At 47.2% G+C, this 15,328-nt stretch overlaps 1 protein-coding gene across 1 annotated transcript in view; it reads right to left on the bottom strand.

Moving 5' to 3' along the window:
• Positions 1-9,720, bottom strand: part of col7a1l (collagen type VII alpha 1-like) — a 34,623-nt gene extending 24,903 nt beyond the window's left edge. Inside the window, exons 1-10 of the mRNA XM_057023140.1 lie at positions 9,537-9,720; positions 5,790-5,960; positions 4,337-4,517; positions 4,096-4,255; positions 2,975-3,068; positions 1,794-1,967; positions 1,440-1,594; positions 476-605; positions 295-411; positions 21-176 (exon numbers count right to left, since the gene is read on the bottom strand). Coding sequence (XP_056879120.1) covers positions 21-176; positions 295-411; positions 476-605; positions 1,440-1,594; positions 1,794-1,967; positions 2,975-3,068; positions 4,096-4,255; positions 4,337-4,517; positions 5,790-5,940 — 1,318 coding nt within the window. The 5' untranslated portion in view covers positions 5,941-5,960; positions 9,537-9,720. The remainder of the gene's footprint in view (positions 1-20; positions 177-294; positions 412-475; positions 606-1,439; positions 1,595-1,793; positions 1,968-2,974; positions 3,069-4,095; positions 4,256-4,336; positions 4,518-5,789; positions 5,961-9,536) is intronic.
• Positions 9,721-15,328: the final 5,608 nt, after the last annotated feature.

The following is a 15,328-nucleotide window of genomic DNA, read 5'->3' as shown; positions in this document are numbered from 1 at the left end:
CAAATGGGCAATATACTTACACGTCTTGCCCACTAATGAAATTGGTTGACTTGGTCCATGGGGGTAAATAGCAAAAATACTGACAGTGTACTCTTTATCCTCCTCAAGACTGTCAACGACATGTGACGAGGTGTCTCCAGGAAGCAGCTGCTCATAAATAAACCCTGGTCGGTCAGCTGCAGGTCAATAATATTTCATGGGTCACAATCACATTTTGCAAACGTCACATTGGTTCTTTATGCTTGATAAAAACGAGTTGAATTGCATCATTATAACTGCATAATTTCAACATACATTTTGGGATGAGGATCTTGAAACCATTAATCTTCCCTGGGGGGGACGACCAGCCCAGACGCAGAGAGAACAGACCCTCCTCAATGACACGGAAATTTGACACCTGAGGCAACGGCGCTGAAAGACAAAGTACAGTTGACGTGCAGGAGCAGCTGTATATTTTAAAATGTGCAGCACCCACTCGTCTGCGTGGACACGGTTGCAGAGTCTCCAATGGAACCGGGGTAGACGGCGTAGACGGTCAGGGAATATTCAGTTTTTGGACTTAGGTCTGTCACCACCGTCGTGCTCACGTCTGCTTGAAGATCCATCTGTCACACAAAAGAAGCAGAACTCAACAGACTTCAAATGGGTTTTTTTTAACTTTTACTTTGCATACTTTTACATTCATTTGACGAATCGATGGCACGAATGGTGTCATAATACAAAAATATTCTGCTTCCAGCAGAAGCCGGCGTTAGAGCTATCAATTGCAGGCAGTGGCGTGTCTCTCTGATCCTCTCGCCGTCATTTTCAGCATAAATGATGACCCACATCTGGAGAAGAGCTGAACTGTGAGAACACGTGCAAAGACAAATCTGTCTGATGCCCCAGCCCCACAGACGGCGCAATACATCAATACACAGCACAGTGTCGGGCATTTCATACGGACGCACAGCCTGATACCAGACACATGATCAATGCAGATGTTCCAGAGAGAAAATCTGCACTGCTGCAGAGGGGATAAATTTGGACATTTTACCAATAGTTTCTGCAACAGCCAGTGCCCGAGTGCTTTGTTTCCACCACGGTTTAGTCAAACGTCTTATGGAAATGAAGCTGGACCACGACGGACAAGCCATAAAAGCTCATGCAATCATCATGGGGGGGTTACACTCAAGGACAAAGCATGAGAAGCACATAAGAGTCTTGTTGAGAAGCCTCTGTCGGCGTGCTGCTCCTCCCAGAGGTGGAAACACATCCGTCTCCGGCGCGGTCCTCAGTTCCAGATGATTGGCCCTTGCTCTACTCTCCCTCTGCCATTTGCCATCAGGCTTTAAAGTCTAAAAGCAGCATTTACTCAAGCGACTGCGGTTTGTGACAGCGACGGGAACAGTTTTGCTGGATTTTCTCGATGGCGTGCGAGGCCAGGTGCGGGCTCTGACCTGTCGTTGCTGGAGGTGTCCCTTGGTGCCCAGAGGGGTGACAAGGAGCCGATATCCTCTGACGTTACTGGTGGCGTGGCTCCATGTCAGTCTGAGGGAACTGTGGCCCACCTCGCTAACCTGCAGGTCTCTGGGGCCCACCACCCTCACTTGGACTAGTAAGGGCACAGAGACACACAGATACTCAAGAGAAAATACATTTAAAATATCATGATGTGTTATAAAAGTTCTTTATAGAGCAATACATTCCATTTTAACAACGATCTTCACATTTCCTCAAGCTGTTTAAGAGTGATGAAAATCAAACTTTGCTTTGGCTTCTCTGCTCTCGCCCTGCCTTGTTTACTCACTCACCAGTCGGGGATATTTTCACAGGACGTGGAGGTTCAGAGGCAGTGATGCACACTCTGCGAGACAGTCTGGCCAGAATGTTTTCAAGGGCAGAGTAGTGGGTGCCCAGCAGCAGATGCTCCTCACGTGGCTCCGACACGATCCTCCTCAGCTCTGACTCATCAGCTCCCCCAACACCTGGTCATAGGATCCGAGGAGAAAACAATAACAGAGTAGAGGCACAAAGCAGATGCGTCAGGCAAGAAGAACAATCTGAAATCCAATTTGCATAATGAATGTTTAATTGTAAGTTATATGCAATGCGTCGTTCCACCACTAGAGGGAGGTGTTGCACCGCGTCATCCTGCAGGATCCAGTACAAGTACAGAGATCGATCAAACCTTCTTTCACAGGACAGGAGCTGAATGTTAATGTGGGGAGGGGAGGTCTGAAACTCCCAGCTAACCAAATCCCAGTTATAACAAGAATTTTAAAGTGAGGACCAAGGTAAAAACACCAAAGTGCGGGTGTTTCTGGATACTTCTGATGCACGCTGGGGCCACTGATATCAGGTGGCTCCAGAGCCTCTACGGACATGTTGATTTTGAAAACGGAGCTACACAGCAAGAGTGATGAATGGGGGAGCAGATTTCAGTGTCAGAGGTGGAGATGGGGACAATGAAAAGCCTCGTGAAAAATGACTGCAATTAGAACACCATCGGCTAATGAGCAGTAATTATTGTACAGCTCCTCGTTGAGAGGGAGAAGTTGCAGTCTTGTGTGTTCATGCAAATCAGTAGGAGAAGAACTTATGGTGTCTAAGTAAATGTCTGAGTAGAAATCAGTATATATTCATGAGCAGGGAGTGTTGGGGGAGGGGAAGCCTTATTCAACTCACAATGTCAGAAATGTTACTTTTATAGAGATAGCGCAGCAGGGAAATTTACCACTCACTTATTCTTACACACATAGATGGTAGATATTGTTCTGCCTGCACGAGTGCTTCCAGACACTCAAACAACAATTCTTCGCAGGCGCTCGCCAACACCCTCCCTGATTCCAATGAATTCAAATGAACGGGACAGGAATTTCTAACCGCAAACACTACAGATAAGCCATCAGATCTCAGATAAAAAGAAAAAAATGGGAGGGCCGGCTGCAGCGGGGATGTCAAAGGAATTGGCAATGCTCCGGTCGGCACTTACCGACTGCGAAGAGGGAAATCCCGTTGTCGGCAACGAGTCTGGCTGCGGCCTCCACCGGGTCGTCTGAGCGCCCGTTTGTGATCAAAACTGCAATCTGGTTCAATAAATGAAGGTGATGACACAAATATTTGATATGCAAACCAATATTTCGATATGGAAGAACCTGACAGGGATCCCTCTCTACAAGGAGCCTGGCAGACTTATTTTAACTCTTTTTCTTGACTGCTTATGACTCCTGGGTCCTGGGATGGTCCTGGGATCTCCCCCACAAACAAAACCACTTTCCATGGTCTGTCCAGACAGGGGATTGAACCAACAACCCATCATATCTCAGCCCAGGCCCCTAGAGACTGACCTACCCCTGCCCAGAAGACCTAGATCAGTCATATTTGAATTCATAAATACTTTCTAAGTGGGCTTCAAGGATCCTTGATCTCAGATAATTCGCCGATTAAGGGAAATTGATTTGTGCGTTAAATTTTTATCCCTGGGTCAGTCAAGATGTGGGGCAGGCTGCGGCATCAATGCGAGGCTGCGGCTCCTCCTCACCAGCTCTGGGTGAACAGTTCAATATCGCGGCCCAAATCCTCAATCCGCCGTCTCCTCCCATCAAGTGCGCTGCTGCAAGACGATCTGCGAGCACGCGGCTGGATGGAGACATGACGGGAATTCCAACTGCAGGCGCCACGGGGTCTGACTGTTGGAGCTGTTGGACTGCGTTTGGATATTTGACAAGGCAATTACAGCGCGAGGTTAATTAGGATTCTACCGGCTGTAATTACAGACTGTTGCCCTGTCATAAGACACAACACTAATTTCATGAGCACAATGTGGGCAAGGCTCATTTGGTGGAAACTGCTCCAAAATGAGCATTTCGAAGCTCCTTTTGTTCCCACTTAAGTTCATCTCAAATATAATCTGTTTTCCTTGCCAGCATAAAGTCCGACTGTTTATTCTGTTTGTTTTTTAGGTGGTTTTATGGCGCTACCAAGGAAAGACGAACTCCTCCAGCCATGTGGGCAGCCTGCTGGAAGCGGCGCTCTTTGGAAAAACGGGCTCTAATCTCGAGTTCATTATTTCCTTGTTTTTCCCTGTTGAGCTCCAACCCCACCCCAAGGTACCTTCGGGGTGTGGTCGCGACTGATGGCAGGGCTGAAGACCTGATGGACCAGAAATGCCAGGGCGTCACCGATCCTCCTGGATCGCCCCTCGTAGGGGAGATCTCTGATGGCCCTCAGGACCTCTTCCAGGGAGCTGTAGTCTGTCAAAGCGATCCTCATTCTGAAAAGGAAGATGGGGAAAGATCATTTTCCACAGTTTTAAGTCACTTTGGTTGTACAGTTGTGCGTATTCTGGACCTACTTGGGGACGTCCCCAAAGACCGTGACCCCAAAGCGGACCCCCTCACTCCCCACCACACTGTCCTTGAAGCTGGTGATGATGGCTGAAACAAAGTCCTTGACATGGGAGAAGCTGCTCGGCCCCACACTCCATGACTCATCTACCAGGAACACAATGTCCGCCTGCGCCACCGTCCTGCACGCTGAGAGAAGCAAAAGAAGAGTGAACCCCCCCCATTCCTCCTCACGGTAACCACCAGATCGCAGTCTTGCTCTGCTCTGCTGTGTTTAATGTTGCAGGAGAACTGCACAAATCCCCCTGAATTTTTAATGAGACGCAAGTGAGCAGAAGAGACTATTAATATTCTGGGCACTCCAAAGATAAAACCTGACTACAGCAATGAGGAGGAACGGGGAGAATAACAGCGTAAACAGCCCAAAATCAGGGTGAGTCCAAATATTCCCTTCTAACATCCTGATCTGCTGGGGAGGATGAGGGTTGAAAGGTCAGACGCAGGGCGGGAAACAGCCTTCCCATTGATTGAAGACGTGTACACAGACCTATGGGTGCGTGCATTAGGGCTGTATTGATGAAAGCTTAAATCTGCTGCGAGTGCCGATGCCGCTCCAGTCAACGCCTTGGCATTACACATGCAATAACCCACTGCGACAACAGCATTGATTGGCCTTTCTGCTGGATGGCCACCGCCGTTCGCTTCTGTAAGCCATAACTCAGCTCCTCTGCTGGCGTCTGTCCCATTACAGAGCTTTCCCTTTACTATCTCGCCCCGTTTCCTTTGGCTGTATCCCCAGCGCTCACTCAGAGGGACATATGTGTCCAGTCCACCATCCAACATTGCGGGGTGCTTCTCGGCGTCCTCTCGACCAGCCGCGGAACTATTTTGTTCAACTACGTGCATTAAGCAGGAACCTGAAAAGAACCAGGCTGTCTGTCAAGCCTGACAGGCGGGTAAGAGCGCCAAGCGTAGTTTGCTTATAGCATATCTGCACCAGTGTTGGATCACCATTGATTAATGCATTAGATATAACCCTCAGCCTGCTGCAGGGAACTGCAGCTCCAACAAGATCAAGAGGAAAAACTGCAAAGCATCAGCAGTATGAAGCCAAAGGTTTGGATTTTAAGAAGAAACAGATCGGAGAGGAGCTCCGGAGCGATCATTTATTCCCAAATTTTTCAAGTAATTGCTTGGTCGTTTGCACTTCCTGTGTTTTGTATGAGTAATCTGTCGCATATCAGGTCTACCAGCCTTGTTTCTATTTAGCATTTAAATTCATGATTCCAAACTGTGTGCAATGAATATTGTGCAGCTTGATGATCTCGGCCACACGGGGGCAGCAGATTCAACTAGTTCCCTGTTGCTTTGTGCGCACGAGCCGTAAAGCTGGAAAATAAATAGTACATTATGCTGCATGATAAACGTGCATGCATGCGATGCTGAAACATCCGTCGGCACCTTCAGGTTGTGCTGCGATGCTCTGCTGGGAGAAAGAAAGTGACAGTAAAACGATCCACACGTAGGAGTGACCCATGCTCTTCCTCCTCCTCCTCCTCCTCTCGGTTCTTCTCGTCGCTGTGGCCCTTCCTGGATCCCCCTCTGCCGTCATCAATTCTTCCTTCTTCCTCTCTGAGAATACACAAATGAAGTAGGACAAAGTCATTAGCGCTAATAACCAACCATGAAGATAATAAAGAATCAAACTGTAGCTGATACGCAGAGGCTGGAGCGGCCACGCCTTCGAAAACTCAGCCCCTGCAACGTGGTTTCATTTGAACATAACCTTGTTTCCCCTGCTATTGATTGCGCGATCATTAAATTGTTTATACCGAGGGTCCGCGTGATGCATCTGTTGCTGCGCGGCTACATTTGCGGACCAGTTCTCTCGGTAATCCATTTTGCAACAGATCCAAATGGCACCGCAGTAATAAAAGCATCAAGCTGGCTTTTAAACCTTCAAATATAAAGGCCATTAAAGGCAGTTACTGGGAAATCAAAACATTATGGACATACATGGACATTAAAGTTTATTATAGCTCGCTTGCAACGCCGGGTTTGTTTCGGGATAGCGCCAACTGATCAATAGGCTCATACTCTGGATCAATGGAAAGAATATTTGCTCCGAATTGTTTTGCATTTTCCTTTCTTAATAAGTCTGGGAGAAGTTCTTTTAGAGGCAAGAGGGGCTCGTTGCTCCCTGCAGCCTCCTCCCTGGGTGGAATTGGAACGATTGGCTCTCACTTCCTGTGTCACATATCTTTTCTCCATACACAGTTATTACTAAAAGAGTCTCTTTTATGACTTCCCGGCAGTGGAGGCTGCGTGCGAACCTCTGGACATCGTGCACCTGCCTCAGACAATTACTGTAACCGCTCCACATTCGGGTCTGCGCGGCTCAACCACTCAAATTTTTAATGAAAGTAAGCCCAAGACAGTATAACTAATTGCTTATGGTTTGTGTAATTAGAAAAATATGTAGCTCCCAGGCAAATCTGCAGAGAGGCGGTGTTGCTCTTTGGGTTTATTTGTACTTATTACCTCTTGTGTTTTAGTGCACGGGAAAAGGAAATGAACATTTTCAACCTGCCCACCGTTTCACCGCACAGTAATGTGAGTTCATGACTCCTGCCAGCCAGCACAAACACTTTGACTTAAAAAATAAACATCCATGGCTGCTGTTATTGTGTTTTTTTGGCTGGATCTCTCCCTCTACTCCCTCGGTAGAGTAACGCACAATACGGACGGTGTTGAAGCACAATTTAAGCCTCCTGGAAGGAAGAGTTTCCTTCTTCCTCTGCTGCAGGGGCCTGTTGGAGGGATGCTGGCTCACCGAATACGGCATTTATCATTTAACAGCTTTGGCCATTTCATTCCTGAAGACCTCAGTTTAATGCTGAGATGCTCCACAAAAGACAAATGCAGCAGCTAAAATGGTTGGGAGATCTAAGTACCGTGTATAAAATGCCATTTTTCCTCATTCCTGAACAATAAGTTAATTATTTTTCAAATTAAAGATGAAGATCTTAAGTTAATTCACAATTGGTTTCATTTCATAACCTTTTTTTGGGGACACAGATGCAAAACCCTCAAATTTAATGAAAGTTTCAGCTCTACTGTGCATGCTAATTTGAATAATTGTCCTGATTGTCCCGGCTTTTGTTGCAAGTTGGTGCAATGTGAAACTCAACGATGCGAGTTGAACGTTTCCTTGTCGAAAAAAGAACATGGAAGTTCACATCAGGTCATCGTTGCACTCTACAGTGTCTACGGAGGAATAAAACGCTCCTGAGAGTAAATGTGATGTTCGGGCATTAAAATAATTTAAGAAAAGTCTTCTTTTTTGACAGACTGCGAAGTGATATTAAGGGAAGCTAAGTTTGAAAGTGAGCTGCAATTACGGCAACCTATTGTCCAATCACGCTGCTGGACGGCCCGTTTCGAACTCCGCGCAAGGATCTTGCTTCAGGTATGTAAATTTAAACCCGCTGCTTCAAATACGCCTCTTTCAGTCAGCACAATCGATGAGGAGCCGGAAGAATTCAGCTGGAACTCACTGTCGGGGGGATCATTAACAGATCCCATTTGAAAACCAATGAAACCTGATTAGAGAATCACACGTTTACGGGGACGTAACAACTGGTGTGTGACGCCCACATTCTGTCCGTCTAATCTAGTTTAATCCCAGAAGAGATCGTCCATGAGGCTTCCAGCACATTCCTACGCCTGGTCCCATCAGCTTGACTGGTTAACAACCACAGAAGGAAGTTAGTTTTGGCAGAGCTTCAACTTGAATGCAACACAGCTCCCTCCCAAAAAAAAAACAAAAAGAAAAATCCGCTCTTCACATACCAGTGCTGGGCTCCGATCTGCCTCTGCACGTACCTGGAGAAGACAATCCTGTGATCTGATGAATGACTGAGCACACCGTAGTATTTGTCCTCTGGCGAGGGCTCTGGCACGTCCAAACTTCAGTCTAAAGGAAACATTTTAACTCTTCCTTTGGTCCAGTTGCGTCAGAAATATCTTCAGGCACAACATAGGACGCAATAAGTAGGACCTGATTAGGGATGTGACCCAAATATATTCTTCGCCTCGTGCTGCAAAAGAGACGACACGTCAAAAAATATTGAAGAATTTAGCCAAACGAGTCTCTCACTGGATGGTGAGTAAGTGAAAAAACGTGATCATGGATGTACTGAGGCGCTCATTCAGGGACCTGTGAACATGTTAACTGGACTGGAGGAACGATTTTCTGCCGCTGAGCACGAGAAAAGTGTGCGTTTTTGTGTGTCCCGCACAGGAGATGCCGGTTGTGTTGGCTTCAACACGTGTGCTCGTACAGCAGCGACTCAGATTTAAGGCTAAATCTAGCGAAAGGAGCCGCAGCCTGAACCGGAAAGCAGCTGTCAAGTAGGATCAAATGAACTGTTTTGGGGAAAATAGCATAAAGACCTATAAATGCTCTCCGGATTAAGCCCCCGCACATATTGAAGGTAGTTAAATTAAGTGAAAGAACTACGTGAACACTAGCTCAAACCCTCCGTGTGAAGCCTAGAATCATAATCCTGAACACACAGACGTGCCTGTGAAGATCTAACGGTGACAAGAGCCTTCATCACCAGACCACACCAAGAACACGAGCCCTCCCAGCGTCCGATTGTGTCTATTCTGGCCCCGTTGGTGGGTTTTGCCCCACTTCTGCAGGATTAAATAAGGGTGCAGAACCAACCCTGGCTTACCCCCCTGTCCCCATCTCATTGACTCCCCCCTCGCACGTTCACACCTCGCAAGTCTGACTGTGCGTTTCAGCGTTTTCCTTTTACATAATGGCCTTTTTCACTTCAACACTCCGCAGGATGGATTATCCCCCACAGGTGGAAAAACGGTAACGGTGCAAAATAACGCAGGCGGCTCGGAAGTGCGGCGTCTGATAGCTGCAGCCTTTGGCGCGGTAACTTTCAGGTGTGCGTCGGGATGCTGCCTTTAAATCACTCTGCATTTCGCTGGAGGTCGATAGGAGAGAGAGACCGTCTCATCAAACAGCCTGTTTGGTTCAGTCACTTCAGCAGATTCCACACACGTGTAAGACTCATTTCTTATTCCTGTTTTTGCAATGCACCCCCCCCCCACCCCCCCCACACACACACACACACATCCTCAAAGTTCACCAGAGTTCTGAAACAGGCCCATGTGGGTCTGACTTACCACTGCAGACAAGAGAATCATCATTATCTTCCAAATCCAGGCAACCTCTTGACAGCCAATGGGGGGGAAATACCCCCTAAACTACAGGCAAAACTTTCATCCGAGTGTGACAGCAGTGCGGGGCTGATGTTGTATTCCTGCGGTGGTTGGTTATGACAGATAACCTTCTGCGTGTGTGTGTCTGAGTGAGAGAGGAGGTGTGTGTGTGTATGTGTTAGAGCTGCTGTAACCTGTTGAGCACAAAGGTGGGGGTTATGAATGAGCGTTGACCTCGCCAGGAATGCATTACTACTCATCTACCCCTCCGCAGGGGAGGCGGAGACACACGCGGCCGGCGCTGGCGCCCAATGTAGCTAAACGTGAACATGACGGTGCAAAACTAATCTGTGATAGTTGTGCCTTTCCTCAGGGTTCGACTTTTCCAAAACACCCATTAAGCGAACGAGTGCTCACAAGAGCCCCGACTAAAATAACGCAAGGACGCTTAAAGAAAAGAAAGGAAAAACAATAAATCTGTCATGTTTTGCACGCCCCCTCTTCCTTTGTGCGCGCACCGGAGGGCATTGGGTCATCTTTAATGGTGGAACCCAGGAATGTGGCGACCAGTTTAATTAGGTTTAACCAGCTGTCAGCCTCGACACGCTGTAACTCAAACACGCTGGGAAACTTGCAAGATTATGGGATCACATCCAGTCGGACCAGGACATAAACCAGTACATGAACATATCGTTAGCGTCACACATGCTGAGCCTCGAAAACCAACAGTTTAAAGCTAAACAGCCATTTTTTTTATATATAAACAAGCTGCCAAACCGGCACACATGCGAAACAAAATGTGGCGCCACAGCTGAATAAACCTGAGTGGCTTTCGGCAGCAGCTGTGATTAGAAATAAAAGGTGTTGGGGACCTGTTCAGACGGGGGAGATTAACAGGCCTCGTCTCCGCTAATTGCGCTCCCCAGTCGCGAGAGGTGCCGCGACAAAAGTTTGATTAAATTGCTTTTGTGTCAAAGAAGTGAAAAGGGTGAAGGAGGAGGAGGGAAAACAAACAAAAGTCAAGCGGGGAAGCCGAGAGCCCCCGAGAAACATCAACCGGAAGCACTTAGATCGCGATGTGGAGCAGAACAGGTTCCATCCCAGCAAAATTCAGCCGGAAAAGGTCATTTTAGACGCTTTATTTATTCTACAGACATATTTCTTGAAGGCCGTATCACTTCTGTAAGCACTGTTGCTGATGCGCTGGAGGTAAAAGTGAGTATAATTACCTCGGAATATTCTGTTTGGATGAGCCGCGGCTGTTTCCCATTCATGCCTCGTGGCAGCTTTTCAAAGAGCTTCTACTTCTAATTTGATGACATAAAGATTTAATGCATTTGTGCAAATCTTAATTTCTCCTCCTCGTTCCTCTGCGCTCCGCCGCCTCCATCGCCGAGGCGACGGGAATCGAACATTCATTTTCCCACTGGTTGTAAGGCACGTCGTTAATTGTGCGATTTCTCAAAAGTCACTTTGATTATGTAAATTGAAGTTTTCGGCTGACATTCAGAAATGATTACTTTTCTTTTTCTTTTTTTTTTACCCTGCTCTGTATAATTGGTGGATGTTTGGCAGTGATGGGGGGGAAGGGGGTGGGGGGGGGGTCGGAGGGACTACAGGAAAGACGGATGCCTGTCAGATTTGATCCACGTCAGGAGGATGGGCAGCGTTTCTGTGGTCGCTGGCTAATGCTGCTAACGGCGCCGCCATACAGACGCATGAACACGGAGGTGCTTCAGAACAGGCCTGATGTCCCATCCTCGGTTGACATACAAGCTGCCATGGCAACGGGAGAAAACAGCGGCGAGAGGGGCTTGTTTTTTGTTTGTTTTTCAGATGAGCTGCACAACGCCACTCGATTGAGATGCTGCAGAAGTCTGGGCTGAAAGAATTAGTCATGAGAGTGTGTCCAATTACCACTCTGAGGCGCAAATAATGAAGAAAATCAGTCTTTTTTTAATGCACCTCCATTTACGCACGAGAAACAACCACGTGCAAAAACTGGGAGTATTTCAGCGAAAGTGTGAGTCTGATGTCAAAATTCTCCAATTGACACACACTTGAGATAATACGTTATTATAACATTGACATTTAAAGATAAAGATAGACAACACTTTCAACGCATCTGTCCCGGAGAGAGGCAAAAAATCCCGCGGGTCAGAGGTCAGCAGCTGTCCCCACTTGCCTGTTAACCTTTTGGAAGCCTCACATACAGAGAGAACGATAATGAGAGGCAGTAAAACAAGTCAGAAGAGGAGAAATGGGTGCATTTGTTTTTTTAAAGAGAGAAGACGGACGTTTGGGCTCACAGCAGAGTGAGGAGGAACCTTTAGGAAAAGACTTTCTAAAATCTCTACCTGACTCTTCACTGAATTCTGAATTCAGTGTGTTTGTTTTGACCGTGCTATTAAAGTTGAGCTATTTTCCAGGATTTATTATCCCGGCTGTTGCCGCGCCTGCTGCTGCTCTCCATCCCTGTTCTGGCTCTTTTCAGTTGGCAGACTGAACGATTAGCCGCAAAGCACAAACAACCGAGGCTTTAAGACACTGCTGGGTAAATCCAGGTGTTCTGAGAAATTACCCTGCCTGGTTAAAATGTGCCACTTAGACCAAATGCTGCCAATTAAACCTGACCCCAGAGCTGAGCTGAATGCCAAAAACATCCCCTCCGGCATCGCTAGCGGAATCCAGCATTCTGGTTTGTGCTCTCGTGGCGAGAAAAGCCGATCCGGGGTCGGCTGGTCCCTACGATCCCTGGTAAAACACAGGTTTGTTGGAATCAGACACCGTTCGCTCCCAAACCTTATCAGGCTGAAGGAGATCGTAGGGAGACTCACAATTCTCTACATTTGCTGCTCAGCTGAGCCTTATCCTGCTTTAATGAGCCAAGATTGGGATTGGAGCAGGCAGCTGGTTCGGGTGTGCAGCCGCACTGGGATGAAGCACCTGTACGCATGTCCCACGTGTCATATTTATGGTGACAACTACCGAGAAACTGCGTTACGTCACACATCTCGTGTAATTTATGGCCTCCTCACCCTGTTTTCACATAATTTTTTCCAAATCTTGCGACAAATCTAGCAGAAGCAGGCAGATGTCAAGCCCACACAGTGATTAACAACCTATTTTTACTTTATGTCTGAAAGGTATTTGCAATTTAACACCCTCTGAGTATCACTATTACACTGGATTTCATTCCAGTTTTAGGGCCTTTATCTCTTTTAACCTTTATTTGTGAAGCATTTATTTCAATTTGGAGAGTGACTCCGCTAAAACACGTGTTAGTTGCTCTAATATGTCGTGTTGTAACCGCAAATACTGAAGAGGGGGTGTTTGGCTTCCTTGCAGGCAGGATGAAGGCTTCAGGTCAAAGCTGCTTCATGGGATGTGTGTGTGTGTGTGTGTGTGTGTGTGTGTGTGTGTGTGTGTGTGTGTGTGTGTGTGTGTGTGAGGGGGGACTCTCATACTGGGAGCAAACATGGAGAAACAGCAATGGATTATTGCAGGATCAGGTAATAAAACAAGTGGGAAATGCAATATTCTTTTAAAAAAAAAGACATAAACTGAACTTAGCAAAGCAAATAAGCGACAATGAAATGAAAATTATAGACCCCCCCCCCCCAAAGGCCATACTGGGAAAATTGCTCATACAAAAAATGTGCACAATACAGAAGATAATACACCTAACTGCGGTTTTACACATTTGCTGGCTAAACAGGAAGGCAACCACAGGAAAGGTGTGAACTCAGCCTTGGCTAAAATACGCCGTTGTCAGCTTTTCACTTGTTTACTTACAGGAGGACAACAGAATATCTCGTAAAATCCGGGGTGTGAGCTCACCAGGTATTTGCCAGACATTAGCCAGGGTGACCTCATCGCTGAAACCGGAGAGTTTTTCCCTCCATCAGTCAGGCAGTGAACTCGCTGGAATGTGTCATCCTGTGTTGTGTAACGCTGCACGGCTGAGGGCTCTCACAGACACACACAGGCAGAGACAAGTCTGCAGGGAGCAGGGCACTGGAGCTGTGCAGCAGCATACTGGACGGGATGGAAGACAGGCGTGTTCTGAGACACCAAAAGTGAATGTTTGCATAAAAAAAACCTTCCTTTTTCCTTCGCGTTTCGTTTGTTTTTCCGGTGTATTAACCGCCGACAGCGCTGCGGAGGAGGAGCAGGGGGGTGGGGGGGTGGGGGGGACGTGGTTCAGCAACGTGGAAAATGAAAACACTGCGGCATGATTCAGAACTTTTTCTTTTTTCCCCGCCCCTCCACATTTCTCCGCAGGTACGCCGGCCATCGACTGACCTTGAGAGCGGTTTGAGAACAAACGCTGCTTCTGCATGGCGTCCTGATCTAACGAAAGCTGCTGCCTGCCACATGTAACCACATCAGTGCGGTGGAGTGGAGGACCTCAGAGGGGTCCCTATAAGCGTCGCATGACCTTTGTCCCCGTCACGCACCTCTGGCTCACCTCCCTGGGCTGTAATCCCCTCTCTGCACAGTTTGTGCCCTCCAAAATACCCCTCTTTGATGGAAATTAATATTCTTGGCACTGTGGAGTGAGGAAACAGATAATAATTTGTTGCATAGTTGGAGGCGCTCGCTGCTTTCTGTGGGCGCTACGTCGAGGAAATTCAAGTGTGCCGGTGCTGGAGGGATGCACAGATGGAGGAGGCTCAAGGAAAAATGGCTGCACAGCAATAGTTCCTGAATAATAATGTGAAAAGACCCCCCCAACAAATAAAGGTTATTATTTCTAAAGTGGGAGCCAGGAGATGATGGCAACAACAGGAACAAGGACACTTGTGGAGGGAGGAGAGAACGAAAGCCTCCCAAATTTGTACGTTATATCCTTTGAAGGCACCCCTTAGATGCTCTAAAAGAACCAATAATGGTGGTTAAATGGTAACATACTGCCATCATTTCATGCTCTTTTGCGTGTTTACACTCTGCCAGAGGAACACGTGTGATATATATGTGAAATTAGCAAGTGTGCATTCACATATAGGTACATAAATGCATAAATATTTCCAGAAAGGTGGAGAAATACGGAGGGTTTTGTTGATCGCAAAAGGAAAGAGAGGCTTTATAAACGGTTGTCGTCACCCTCCGGAACGCTGACAGTCTATTTAAAGGTCAAAAGTCTTTAAAAAAAAAGAAAGAAAATATGAAATAAGTATGTGTGTTCGTTTGCACGTCGGCACTTTATCACCTCGCGCACGCACTTGCAAGGCTGGGCGGTAAAAATCCCACCTGCCTTAAAAGCTGTAATTTCTTCTTTATCGTTCCCCTCAGGCGGCCATTCGCAGGTTGCCAGGTGAGGTCAGCCCACCCTGGAGGGGGCAGTATTGTTCCAGTAAGGGTATCTGTCGAGGCCTGTCCCACGTCTATCTAATGGGATCTGCCATCGCCGGACAGACAGCCTGAGGGATCCAGCCAGACGCAACTTGAATGGGTGGTTGAGAGCCTAGCAAACATCCCGACACAGGGAATACTGTGTCATGTTCACATGCGTCAGTTGGCCAATCCGATGAGAGTATTCGTGTCTGTCCGGGTCAGATTAGATACAGAACAAATGACAGATTGGTGTTACCTTGAAACCGCGCGTCATAAATATGTATGACAGGCAGTCTTCAGATTTCATGTTCTGAAGAATGTGAGGGCAGATGCCACAACACGTATGGAAAAGCAACGGAGGAACTATGGCAACCATCCACATGGACTCCAGAACAAAGACTAATAAAAGCAGAGTTTAT

Source organism: Takifugu flavidus, chromosome 22 (genome assembly GCF_003711565.1).
Source record: "Takifugu flavidus isolate HTHZ2018 chromosome 22, ASM371156v2, whole genome shotgun sequence".
In the NCBI taxonomy this organism is placed as follows: domain Eukaryota; kingdom Metazoa; phylum Chordata; class Actinopteri; order Tetraodontiformes; family Tetraodontidae; genus Takifugu; species Takifugu flavidus.
Note: the sequence above shows the minus strand (reverse complement) of the source record. Positions and strands in the feature narration are given on the sequence as shown.